At 43.5% G+C, this 14,233-nt stretch overlaps 1 protein-coding gene across 2 annotated transcripts in view; it reads right to left on the bottom strand.

Annotated features, from left to right (window-relative positions):
- The window catches only part of LOC128834410 (V-type proton ATPase subunit S1-like), a 78,433-nt gene that overhangs the window by 13,111 nt on the left and 51,089 nt on the right, over nucleotides 1-14,233 (bottom strand). For both annotated transcript variants that reach the window (XM_054023123.1, XM_054023131.1), the window contains 2 exons: nucleotides 2,986-3,227; nucleotides 2,335-2,388 (listed from right to left, as the gene is read on the bottom strand). In XM_054023123.1, the coding sequence (XP_053879098.1) occupies nucleotides 2,335-2,388; nucleotides 2,986-3,227 (296 nt within the window). The remainder of the gene's footprint in view (nucleotides 1-2,334; nucleotides 2,389-2,985; nucleotides 3,228-14,233) is intronic.

Here is a 14,233-nt window from a genome sequence, read left to right as displayed (position 1 = left end):
TTAATCTTTGACTAATAATCTGGTTAAATAATTCCAACTGAGCCAGTTATTTGAAATCATGAATAATTATTAAATTTAAATATGCAACAGCAGTCACCCACTCACAGAATATGTTCAGCACTTTGCAGCACTGGGCCATTACACTGTAAATTTCATTACTGACTTCTTTTGTTTCATTTTGCAAAACACTGAATACTCTGATAGTGCTCCCTGAATAATAAGACTGCAAGCACAGCGATGGATATGGAACTACTGTTTAGATATTAGACTTACTTACACATCACTATCCCTACTATATTTATTCTGGCTTGTGGAATAGTCCTACAATGGATACGATTAAGTAGATGATTCATAAACCCAAGAGCAGCATGGGAAATGGGTACACTTTTGACACCACTAGAAATAGGAAAGTTCATGTGCCAATGCCCTATGAACATAATTGTTTTGCTACACTTTTTTTTAATTAAGAGAAGACCTTATCTGTGGACATCAAAAAGGTTTACAGATCTTTAAAGTTACATGTGCATCCTACACTATACATAAGGGTCTTGCCTATTGGTTCATGACTCTTTCATGCATTGTAAAAAGAGTCAGCACAGAGAAATAAAAATTGGTTAACTGTAGTGAGTTCCCCCGGAGGGGGGAAGAGCCCATCCGGAGGCCAGAGTGGGCGGAGCTAGGGAGCTCTGAGCTCGCCCCTCAGGGGGGGTCAGGTGGCGACCTGGAAGTACAAAGGCTCGCCCTCAGAACTCAGTCAGGCCCCAGCCGCCGGAGAGACCAGACGTCTCCAGCCTAGCTCGGGGCTGGGAAGTCTCCGCGGCCCGGGGCGGCCGCCAGGAGCTGCCGGGCTTGCCCTGCGCCCGCTACCCGGAGGAGCTGCTGGACTTGCTGAACAATCTCTGGCCTGACGAACCCCTGGTCCAGGATTTCCCCGAGACCGACACCAGCCCCCAGGTAGCCCCGAGGGGGAGTGTGGAAGTAGCCCGGGGGCAGCCGACCCCAGTCTGGCTGCAGCACTGCCAGAGCCTATGTCAGTGTGTTGCGACCAGGATCCCCACTGACGAAGCAGTGGGTCTTCTGCCGCTGCTAGGGCCCCGGGCTGGGACGCAGTGGAGTGGGAGGGCCTGCTTCCCCCCTGCCACCCAACCCGTGGGTGGCAGTCTCCCCCTCTCCCAGGCTTTTTGAGGCTTAGGCCTACTATTGTTGCTCAGCCCTGACTGAGGGTCTGAGCTCCTGACTCAGCGTTTGTTGCCCGGCCCTGACCTAGGGCCTGGGTTTAAATACTTGTACTATTGTTGCTCAACCCTGACTGAGGGTCTGAGCCCTGCCATAGCATTGGTGCCCGCCCTGAGCCAGGATCGGGCTTACTGTGTCTTCCAGGATTGCAAGGGCTGCCGAGGGAGACCCTGCAGCCGGACAAAGTACCCAAGCACCAGTGGGTAGTGAGCTGGTGTGGCTCCCCGCCGCCCGGAGAGGGTCAAGCCCCGGCAAACTCTTGTACATTAACTTATAACATTTTTGAAAGATATCAACATAACTCTACGACCCATTGTAACCTTATCCCAGAACAGAAATAATGAATAAAAATGTGCACTTGATCCTCTTCTGTTTATGTCCTAATTTACAGATACTCCTCAAATAGAAAGGTTTTATGAATAAACTATAAAGATACTGTGACAGACCCAGACCAGTGGGGTACAGGAGTCTGGTAGAGGGCAAATATACTGGTCACTGGATGAGTAGTTTTCTGTTCCCTGAGTGACCAGAGCAGGGGCTGCACTAGAGTAATCAGGAACCTGCTAGAACCAGTTAAGGCAGGCAGGCTAATTAGGACACCTGGAGCCAATTAAGAACAAGCTTCTAGAATCAATTAAGTCAGGGCACCTGGATTTTAAAAAGGAGCTCACTTCAGTTTGTGGTGGGAGTGTGAGGAGCTGGGAGCAAGAGGCGCAAGGAGCTGAGAGTGAGAGGGTGTGCTGCTGGAGGATTGAGGAGCACAAGTGTTATCAGACACCAGGAGGAAGGTCCTGTAGTGAGAATAAGGAAGGTGTTTGGAGGAGGCCATGGGGAAGTAGCCCAGGGAGTTGTAGCTGTCATGCAGCTGTTACAGGAGGCACTATAGACAGCTGCAGTCCACAGGGCCCTGGGCTGGAACCCGGAGTAGAGGGAGGCCTGGGTTCCCCCCAAACCTCCCAATTGACCTGGACTGTGGGTTCTCCCAGAGGGGAAGGTCTCTGGGCTGTTCCCCAACCCACAAGGTGAATCTCTGAGGCAAGAAAATCCGCCAATAAGCGCAGGACCCACCAAGATAGAGGAGGAACTTTGTCACAATACCTTATTTTTAGGTTGTTGATTCCATCCACTAACCCAGTATAGTTCAACGACAACCTATGAATAAAAAAATAGATAACTACAAAGAAATTACACAGCAAAAAGATACAGTAAACTGGACAAATATGACAAACATTTCAAGCAGAAATGCTTCATCTCCCTCCAGCAGGTGTTTTAAAAGAATGGAAAACAGAGAATGCAATGACAAGAGACCTTGTTCCATGAACATACTCACTGCTGGATTAATGCCACGTATTGGCATGGCTTCACTGTTGGGAAAACTTACAATGAAATTGTTGTCTCACTAATGCTAGTGGAGGTTTCAGTGGTTGTAGAAGAGAGCCAAGATGCTAACAGAAGCTGAAATACAGCAGCTCAGAGGCACTGAGGAAAGTAAAGATAACTATTCTAGCCAAAACTCATTTTAACTGTACTCTCATAAACAAACAAGGAAAAACAATAAAAGGAAAACAGTCATAAAAAACAGAAACCAGGATTAAATGATTCCTGTGGTGTTGCCTCTGTCATTTTCCTACAAGAAAATGAAACTTGAGCTATTTTATTAAATTAATATTAGCCTGTTGAAATTGCACTACTTCTGCTTAGCTGTTAGAATCACATGCATTTTATGGTATGGATCTTTGTCCCACTCACGTTGCATTGGTGTCTGAACAAACAGATGAACTGAAATCCACCTTACGGGACACAAATGTTAAATTTGTCAAATCCGCATGAACTGATTTGTTGGCTGTGAGGCTGAAATTACTGGCATAAAAAAGAATGCATGTGCTGGTTCCATTGGTCACATTCAGTGGATAGTATGCATCTGTCACTTGAGCTTCAGTGGCCAGGAGTCGCCGTCTTGATTCCAACACTACATTGGGTCTTCTGGGAATCTGGGATAACAGCACATTAACAATTAAATTATTAAACAAAAAGAAAATTGGGACTGGTACACATAACTTTTCAGCTCTATATTGTCAGTTTGAATCCAGCTCAGGATTGCAATCACCAACAGTTATTAATATCTTACGGCTGTTCACCAAACTCATGTCATATAGACCAATGGTCTTAGTCCAGTTTCCAGTGGGCAGGTAGCCTCATCACAAAACCAGTCTCACTAACACTAGCTGGGCAACCTTGTGACAGTCTTAGCGACAGAAGACTACATGGATATGGAGCCTACCCTGTCTTTTCACCTCTCCAGGTGGCTTTTCCAGGTCAGTGTTGAGTTTCCAGCACAGTGGCTGGGCATTGTGGGCAAGTTTGTGCTGTCACTGTCCATTGCTATACCTGATGTGGGTAAAGAGAGGACGCCATTCTCAGGCACTGCTGATTGAGAACGTTTCATGAATCCTAGTTCACACTACTGAAAACTTTTAAAATAACGATAAACAACTGATGAAGGGGTGCAAAGAAAAAAACCCCAATATACTGAAATAAGAAGAATGGCTGCAGCCTTGGAATAGTAGTGTCGTTAGTGCTATTACCTGGGAGAATTAATTGATTTTTTTAAAATGTTGATATAAGTTCATTTTTTTTCTCTTGGAGAACGGCAAACAAATTTCAGTTAGCCAGGCTGAAGAGCTGGGTTTTTCTGTTTTGTTTTTTGGCATGCCATTAGTTTAAAAATTGCTTAAATTTTATATTTTTTATTTTAAAAACAGGCTATTAAATCATTAGGGATTAGGCTCCTCTGATGTTTTCTGGAAAAAATAATTTTTAAAATGGCCAGGAGGGCAAGATGTTGAGGTTTGAAAGTATATATGTTTACTGCACATGCACAGCACTAGATCCTTAGCAGGAGGCTTCCCAAGATTCCATTTGATAGATAATATATTCTAATAAGTGTGCCATAGGCATCCTTGGTGAAATCCTGGCTCCACTGAAGTCAGTGGCAAAGCTTCCATTGACTTCAATGGGGCAATGATTTCATTGCTTGTTTTTAAGCACTCAGACAATACTCTACATCAGCGGTTCTCAAACTGTGGGTCGAGACCCCAAAGTGGGTCGCGGCCCCATTTTGATGTGGTCGCCAAGGCTGGCTTAGACTTGCTGGGGCCCAGAGTCAAAGCCCAAGCCCGAGAGCTTCAGCCCTAGGCAGTGGGGCTAAGGTTACAGGCCCCCTGCCTGGGGTTGAAGCCCTTGGGCTTGGGCTTTGGCCCCCCCAGCCTGGGGCAGTGGGGCTTTGGCTTTGCCCCTCCTCTGGGGCATCAGGGCTTAGGCTGGCTTGGGCTTCAGTCCCCCCTCCTGGGGTCCTGTAGCAATTTTTGTTGTCAGAAGGGGTTCGCACCACGGTGCAATTAAGTTTGAGAACCCCTGCTCTACATGATCCAACTGTGGCTGCAAACTGTGTCAAATCTCCTTTGTCTTATTAATGCAAAGTTCTTATACAGCCTCTGCAAAGGTAGTGTCTATGCTAGTGCCACATATGGAAGTATGAAGCAAAAAATTACGGGTGGGGCAGGGACTACTAGATCTCTGTTTATGTGGATCCATAAGTTGAGAACCCTTCCAAAAGGAGTGTCAAAGGGCAATGGCCATTACTACAGCATATTGGTTGGAATAGAGGTTTCATTATAGCCTTACAACCTGTCTGTAGACTGTAGCCTCAGAGAACTCTGTCTCCCTAAGTTCCTGCTTAGCTCCCTGCAAATAAATTAATACACCCCAAACTGGGAAAAATGAGTTAAGGAGCAGTCCTGGGCACAGGTGACTTCACCTCACCACCCCAGTTGCTCCAGCTGGAGGAGGAGTTTAAAAGAGAGCCAGGCCATTTGAAAAAGGGGCAGACAGGAGAGACCTATCTTGGAATCCCTCAGTAATGGTACAGCAGGAGTCCTGGCTGCAAGGGAGAGGGCCTAATGGAGCGACTAGCCTTCCCCTAGGACTAGGGAACCCTTCACTCCAACTTCTGGTGGATTAATTTATGGGGCTTTGATCACACCTTGGACAGGGAAAGTACATGGTAGGAAGTGGCCCAGGGAGGCACTCTGGGGTGTTTGCTGCCTCTTGTAGGTCCCTGGGTCAGAGCCCAGTGGACAGGGAGGGTCTGAGCTCCTCTACCACCTTTCGTGAAGTGGGCACAAACCCCTTCAGAAATAAGGGGGGATAGAGACACTGTAAACTTTGAGTCAAGGGTGCAACACCCACAATGGATGGAGGTGGGCTAAAGACACTTTCTTTTTGAACTACATATATTTTGTTGGACTTTGTTACTCTATAAAGGGAAAATCAATTGGCGACCTAGGCAGAGGGCTGAGTCGCTACCTGAAGGGGGCACTGCTAGAGCTGGGATCCAGTGACCAATCACCAGGAAGCAGCGGTAAGCCCAACCCCATCACAATTGCCTTTGTGCAAGGAGAGGATTATTTTACCCAGTGCACACAAGCATAATGGGCTAAATTAAAAAGCTTTGACTAATATTAATCTAAATCATGCCCTCAATGTTATTAGTTCCCCCCCATCCATTCTTACTACAGAGTACTGCCTTTTAAAATGTAACTCGGATCCTTTTTGAGCAGAGCAGCTAGGACCATGGGGATCTTCCAGTTCGAAATAGAAATTGCAGGAGCCTGGTATTCTTTGATGTATTGTTTATTCCTTGTTTATTTACAAGGAATGTACAAACTCCCGCTCCTCTGAATGCAGGAGGAACCAAGAACAAAAAGAGCAGTTTCTAAGTTTACAGCCCAAGGCCTTGTTAGCCAACAGACCCAAAAGCTCACTGTCTAGCTTTTTCCAGCTGGGATAAGGTTATATTGTGCTTACCTGTTAGTTCTTGGCGTTCTTGCTTTTTGCTTCTGCCTCCCTCTGTTTCTGTGTTTTCTGCCCTCTCTCTCTCTCTCTCTCTCTCTCTCTCTCACTCTCACTCAGACACACATACCTGGTCATATGCTCAGTGGAACCTCCCACCCTGCCCGCATGGCGATAGCTTCTAAACAGACACTATTAGGCCTTATTTTAGGTGCAGCACCCTTAAGTGTTTCTTAAAACTATCTTAAGTGAAGGGTGCATTAACACATCAGTTTGAATGAGGTTTTTTATCTCATCCCATAACATTTCACCCAGCTCATAATAATGTATTAACCCACATATTTTAAATGAAGAAATATGTCTCCCCTAAAGAAGAGAATATTACAGAGGAAAATATTCAGTTTTAATATAAAACTTTGAATCTGTCCCTAGGCCCCTCCCCCCAAAATGTAATTATTTTATTTTTGTATTGAGAAAAAGATCTGAAGATTAAATTGTATTTTGTCTAACAATTGACTGCACATTATGGGAGGATGGACCCAGCATATCACCTAAAGAGGGTTTTTTAAACCACTTGCTAATAACTGAAAACAAGACTATAGGAGACAATGACTAAGCTATGGGGATTAAGTTGAGTATGTCTGGAAAAAATATAAGTGATACATTTTCAGCAGACTAAAGCTTTATTTCCACTGCTGTACTGCCAATACTTTAACCAGGGGGTCTCAGAGAGATTTTTCCCTTTATCCTCTGAAAAAGCCCATATATCAAAGGTGCATTTGCCTGCAGAATCTATCAGTTTGTTTCCCTATCTCATGCAAAAGGAAGGCCATTTGGCAAACAAACATCTTTAAATGCACTTTGCTGGAACGCTTATACTTTGTTGTTGAAAATAGAGACAGTATATTGATAGTATAGCACACCATTCAAGTGTTTGTGCTATTTAAAGGAGGGCAGAACAAATAACTTTTAGGGAAACCTGGAGGTGCCCTTGGGAAAGACTCAAAAATACCTACTCTTATGTAATATTTTTGAGTCCCAGGGATAAGTCATCTGTGGCAGGAATGATTTAGCAGGACCGAAAGGGGAATTAATTCCTTCAGAGGAAGGAAAATCAACCCAACCTTTCCTTCAAGTTGATGCTGGAATTTTAAACAAAGGGTCCCTCCAGAAAATCACTATCTATTTCTATTTCAAACATGCATTTATTGTTCCTTTGTTTTTTAATTTTATGATCTATACCCTGCTGCAACAAACATGAGTTTCTCTAGTTAGAATCATCCTATCCAAATCTATACATTTAATGATAACTACAAACAACAAAATCCTTACTTAGAAAATTGGTTAGAATTATATTGTATTCTCTTAAATGCAATTTAGTCTCCATGTTTAGTCTCATGCAAGACTTGCATCTGAAGAAGTGAGGTTCTTACCCACGAAAGCTTATGCTCCCAGTACTTCTGTTAGTCTCAAAGGTGCCACAGGACCCTCTGTTGCTTTTTACAGATTCAGACTAACACGGCTACCCCTCTGATATCTGACCCACTGACTTTCCTCTCTCCTTCAGAATGGAGCAGATCCTCAGATCCACATAACTGGTATTTTTCTGGTGGCTCTCTCAAACCAGTGTGGTTCATAGAGCTACGGCAATGGGGTCCTGGTCTATGATTAGGGCTCCTATGCACGGTGGTGCTACAAATAAATAATCAAAACAGAGATTTTGGGTCAAAATGATGATATTACACTGATTGTAAATGTGCAAGAGAATACAACAGAATAGAAACTGCTTATAATAAATGTAAAGAGAAGTACAAAAAAAGTGGGGAAATAGTGATATAAGAAGATTCCAGGATTGTCACTGTGTGTGTCATTTTTTAAAGTCCAAAATGTCTGAGTCAGTGAGGAGCAATGGAAACAGCTACCAGCAGGGTGAAGGGCTCTTTTGGTTCAGAATATCAGCAGGTTGAATCATCACTGGGATTCCCAGTCTGTTACCATACAGTTTTTAAATTCACAGCCATTTGACTTTACCAGGGCCGGCTCCAGGCACCAGCCCACCAAGCTTGTGCTTGGGGCGGCACCTGGAGAGGGGCGGCGCGGTGCTCCGGCTCCGGCCGCCGGGGAGAGCGGGGCCACGGCCAGGGCTCGCCGCCCTCCCCGCGGCGCTCTGGCCGCCGGGGACAGCGGAGCCCCGGGTGGGCTCGCCGCCCTTCCCCCGGCGCTCTGGCCGCCAGGGAGAGCGGAGCCCCGTCGGGGCTAACTGTCCTCCCCCCGGGGCTCCGGCCGCCCTCCCCTGCTGCGCTGGCGGGGGGGAGAGGGGGGCGGCCGGAGGCTTTTCTGCCTGGGGCGGCAAAAAAGCCAGAGCCGGCCCTGGACTTTACAAATTACACCTGTGCAGTTTACAGCTGCAGTTAGACATATCTAATACCATGCCAAGAGTTGTAGACCATTATGATTTCAGAGATAACCAATTACTACCCTAAGCAGCAGTTTCATTTCGTTATCTGAGGGAGACTGCACAGATCAAGGATTACTTGGCTCAACTGCAATGCCCAAGCAACAGCACAGGCTTTCTGCTACTAGTACAATAAACAGTTGTAACAGGATAAAAACTCTCCATTCTCCACTGTATCTAAGGATGGGGTTTTTCTGGGTATTTGTCCAAAAGGCAATACTACTTTTTCTTCCCTGAAAATAAGTTTCTCCATATTCTTTTTTCTTTGACTGTTTTATGGCCCACATAATAATGGCAATGAGAAAAGGCCCTGGTGGCACAGGAAAGAGAATGACACAAATGAAGAAATGGCTTATAAAGTGAGAGTTAGCAATGGACTGGTCCTTTCATTGTTCATCCTCTGGACTAGATTTTGGCCACCCCTCTGAGTAAGCTGCCCTGCCATACCCCCGGAACTTCTGCACAAGGGCTGACCAGAATTCCAATGGGAAATGTAGTCCCTGCTCCCTCTCTCAGCAGTATGCACTACAATATTGTATTTATTCATTAATTTATTTAACCATTTGGAATCCAGAAAAGTATTTAATTGTAATAGTCTCTAAGAGCTATAACTTCAGGTTGAGACTTCTCAAAGCTAAAGAGGGGATTTAGCCCTATAGAGTTCCCATGGAAATTAATAGAACTTGCATGGTTAAATCCCAGAATCAGCTTGAAAATCATAACGGGAGATCTTCTAGTTTGTGCAGGTTATAAAAAAGAGACATTGTGGATCTGAGAATAAATGCATCCTAAATGATCTGCACTCTCATGTGTTAAGAGACCCATGGTTGATACCAGAATGCAGTCTCTTCAAATAGAGGCAGAAATATTCTATTTTCCTTCTGAACTAAGCCTCTGGAATGTAGGCAGCATTAGGAGTAGCCAAAATGCTATTTTATAGGAATGCAGGCTAGGGAGAAACATGTATGGTGTGTGGATTTAGGTCACTTTAGAAATTCAGGCTTTAGAAAATCAAGGTGAAAGTGTATTGCACAATTTGACTAAGCTGTTTTGACTTTGGGGCCAAATCCTAGTCCTTACTCAGGCAACACTTGCAATGGCTTCAATGGGGAATACAACTCCCCCTCTCCCAAAATTATACTGTACTGATGTTTTCTGTGTCCAGTGAAGTAATAATTAGAGATCCAGTTCTGAATTAGACAACCAGAAAGAAGTACCTGGTTAAAACCCCACATAATTAAATCCTCTGTATGACTCATGTACTGTATAGTTTAAATACTGACAATACTTGGCAGAAGTGTGCACTCTGAAATTCCATCTGCAATGATACACACACACACACACACACAGTCATCTGAATACAGTGGTGTGTAGGAATTCACTGACACATGGCATTTTGATGAGTGCAAGGATCCTCAGAAGAGGAAAATGTGTACCAAAGAATGAATGAACTCATGCTTCACTCAGCAATCTGTGTGGATCTGTGACCCAGCTGTACATTGTAGGGCAGTAGAATTGAGTGCATTCACCAGAAGGAGAGAGAATTGAGGCAACAATCCTATTTACAAGTGCACAGCAGGAAATGTATTTTAAAAATAGGATTTGCTGAAATTGGAATGGGCACTTTAGCTCCTCACACAGATGAAATGAAACTTTCAGAAAATGTACTGCTTCTGAGAGTGCACTCTTCACATTCATAGATGCTTTAAGCACAGTTGGTAATAAATCATTAGAAGGTTACTTGCTTGCATTGTGAAGTGGATCATACATACTTTATTTCATATCTGTGTAAAGGAGCTTCTAATAACTGCAATTCCAATGAATTCATGTCACTTCGCCTTGCAGACTCTCAGGATGAGGCAGTTCTACCTCTTTCCCCATCCTTACCTACCACTCTCATCATACTCTATCCTCTGTTCTTCCTATATAAGTTTAGACAAGTCACTCAGGGCAAAAAGCAGGTATCTTGGATGTATAAAGGAGGGGGGAAGTGTGTGCATACACCTGCAAAGAAGCAGGGAAGAATGTGGACCTAGTATTCCCTTAATCACTAGTCAAGAGGCCTGGCTAATGCCTGCTTCAGTGCTCCAAGAAGACATGGGCACATCACCTGCTGACATTACCATACTTCCAGTCCCCACACCCCACCCCGAACACATGAACGAAACAAAATGGCTCAGGGACCTTTGCTCAGCATCGATTCTGCTCCCATGCTCCTAGAACCCTCACATTATTAAGACTAGAATTTTGATTTTAACACCTAAGTTTCGTCAACCAGAAATAGGTGTAACAATACAGGGATATGCGGCAATGGCTGTAAAGCACTTTGAGATCTTCAAGATGAAAAATGCAAGTAATGATATGGTGGCTGTTTAGTGGCTTGTGTGAAATGTGTTTGGAGTGTAGCCCACTTCTCTACAGATTGGTGTGCACATCACAGAAACTTCATGGGTGCAAGGGTTCATCCCAGCAGATTTTTGCAGAATGGGGCCTATGAGGTTTCTTTACAGTAGCTTACAACAAATTGCAGAATTCCCCTCCATTTTTTAAAGAAAAATTGTGAAGTTTCCTGTTATTTTCTCCCTACAATATTAAGTTTTGCAAAGAAACTGAAGGCTTAAATCTCAGTTATCCTATACAGTTTAGTCATAAGTTTATTACATCAGAGTTTTGCAACTGACTTTCATGGAACCAGGAGTGGACTCTCAAAAAAAAAAAAAAAAAGGAACTGAATAATGTTTTGAGGAACTGAATAATGTTAAAGATGCATTTTGTGAAGGGGTTGTTTTTTCTTACATTTCCCAATTTAAATTGCATTTTGGACAAACAGAACAAACAAATGTAAACTATTCCACTCAAAACAGATAGTATTTTGGTTTTATGCCAGATTTTTAGAACTCATGTATGTCCTTTTATTCAAATCAGATCTTTTTAAAACTAATATTAATGGGTTTAATTGTTTTTTAAGATATTGCACTGGAAAACCAAACTGCTGTTGAAAGGAGTATTTAAACAACATATATTGATCAATAGGTGTTCATTGTTGCCACTTTTTAAACAGTGAGAGTAATTAACCATTGGAACAATTTACCAAGGGTCATGGTGGATTCTCCATCACTGACCATTTTAAAATGAAGATTGGATATTTTTCTAAAACCTATGTTCTAAGAATTATTTTGGAGAAGTTCTTTGGCCTGTGTTATGCAGGAGGTCAGACTATATCACAATAGCTTTGGAATCTATGAATCCCAATTTTCTCACAAGTAATAGGATTTTGACCCCTGCTGCAGGTAATTTCCCCATGACAATGAGAGAAGCTGCAACCTTCATACCATTTTCAGAATTCCCAGAGGAAAATGTGCTCTAACTGGCTGCCTTCCCTACTCCCTCACCTCCTGAGGAAGAGCAGCCAATCAGAGGTGCAGGAGGCAGGCAGAGAGTAATCTCCTTCCCCATTGGAACTGAGAGAAGTTTTTTTTTTTTTAACTAGAGACAGAGGGGGAGGGAATTACCAATACTGTTTTCCCAGGGAAGAGGGGGCAGAAAAAGCATTGCAGTTCAGGGGAGCCCTACTCCCACCTCTCCAATCCTGTACAGTGAAAAATGGGTTCACTCCTCTCTGCTCTTCCCACCTTCCCTTCCCCTCCATGAGGGTTTATCTTCATTACAGAGTAGGTGTGGGCTCCTAATAGGTACTGCCCTTGTCCCCACTCCATTCACACACAAAAAAACCTCTCACCAGAGTTTGGTGGTGCTTCCAACCCAGGCAAGCTGACATAGATGGGTTTATCTTTTAAAGCCAGAGTGAAAGCAGAACCTGGGCCAATAACCCACCCACTTTGCATTGAAAATGCAAGCTAAATCACATCCTCCATAGTCTTCCCACTATTCCCTCTCTACGCCCAGCAGGACAGACATTCTTCCACAATTCACTGGAAAAGAATCTACGCACTGCAGTGTAGAAAAGGACACAGTCCTGGGTACGGCTTTACAGTGTGGATGTTCACATCCCAGGTAAACTAAAACAGGTGCTCAGAGCAGGTGCCAATCACCCAGGCTAATTCTGTAGTGAAGACATACCCTAATGCCACATCACCAGGCCTGGGAAAAGGGTAGATTTGCAGCTGGAAGGATGCAGAATTGGTTGCAGCATGTCACTGGGAGTTGCATAATTAATTGATGTAGGTGTGCAAGGACCAAAATGCATTATTCACTATACATCTGTGAGAGTTGCCATCACTAATTGTCAAAGACGCATTTTATGAGCAGGGGAAGTTCAAAAATCAGAAGACAGACCAAAAACACTATTTAATCCTTTTTATTTTATAATTTTTTAGGCCAGTCTCATGATTTTTTTTCAAATGTTGGGCTTGGCAATACTGTGTATTTCACTTTTTATTTTAAAAATTAATCCTTTTTATGCAATGTAATTCGAAACCACTATGAATCATACACCACCAACTTCCATTCCTTGGGGACCATCTGTAATCATAAATGGTAGACTGACAAGATGCTATTAGGCCATTCACATTCTCTGGGTCAAATTCTGCCCATAAGTTACATTATGTTCAGTGTGATCCCATCATTGTAAATCTGGAGCAAATCCACTGTAGTAAATTCTGAGGTACTCTGAATTTACATCAGTGTAACTGTAAGGAAAATCTGGGCTTCTGTCCTTTGCAGCACTAATGAATCATAGGGCAAAGGACAATAATATTAGTAAACAGAACCTGTGTGACAGGGTCGTCCAAGGGAACTTAATTAAAGCATGTATTTTGCCACAAAAGAATGTAAATAGAAAGGTCCTTGCCTTCTGTTCTGTTTTCTTATGCTCAGTAGCACAACTGAGTTTACTGACAATAGAGTAAAATTATGTAAGTTAGAGAATAACTAAAAAACCAACCCCCCACACAAGAGAGACCACAACAGCATGTTTGGCAAAGCTAATCTTATAACTAACAGACTTGCCCTTTGGAAGGAAACTATTCAGAATTTCTTTCTACTTGATATACTTTCCTCACCCCACATTTCTCACATGATGGCCACAAGTGTACTGAAGTTCAATTAACCCTTACAGCAACAGAGGACAAAATGTATGAACTCATCTCCTGTCTCAACAGAGCAGTTATCCCACTTTCCTGAGCCATCATCTCAATCAAATGAGTCTCCTTTCACCTCTGTTCCCTGTTCCCCAAAATTTAGCACCAAAGCATGCACCCCTTACTAGCAAGCTGACCATAACTGGAGTTTCTGACTACTGATCCCTGTCTTGTAACAGCAGCATTAAATTTTGGAAATCTAATTGATGACAGGTGACTGGGGCCAGAAAATAAAGCCCAGTTTCTTGCCAGCACGCCTGTGTGTTACACCTTTACTACACAAAAAAACCTCGTGTCTATTGTTCTTCTAACTCCTGTACTCCTAACTCCTTCCCATTCTAGATAGCTCCAAGCCTGGCCTCTGGCATGGACATCCCAACATTCTGGTTCTCAGCCTGACAGAAAGGTCAGGAACAGTAGCAAAGAGAAGATGATCATAAGAAAAGCATAGATTCGGAGAAGAGAGGCATTCCCAGCAGTAAGAAGGTGATGGCTGAATCTGAGGACAACTCCCAAGAGTCCAGCCCAACTCTGAGACAATAAATCCTCCTTATTCCATTACCTTCCCAGTGGGCTTGGCTGAAAGTCTGTC

Source organism: Malaclemys terrapin, chromosome 1 (assembly GCF_027887155.1).
Source record: "Malaclemys terrapin pileata isolate rMalTer1 chromosome 1, rMalTer1.hap1, whole genome shotgun sequence".
In the NCBI taxonomy this organism is placed as follows: Eukaryota; Metazoa; Chordata; order Testudines; family Emydidae; genus Malaclemys; species Malaclemys terrapin.
Note: the sequence above shows the minus strand (reverse complement) of the source record. Positions and strands in the feature narration are given on the sequence as shown.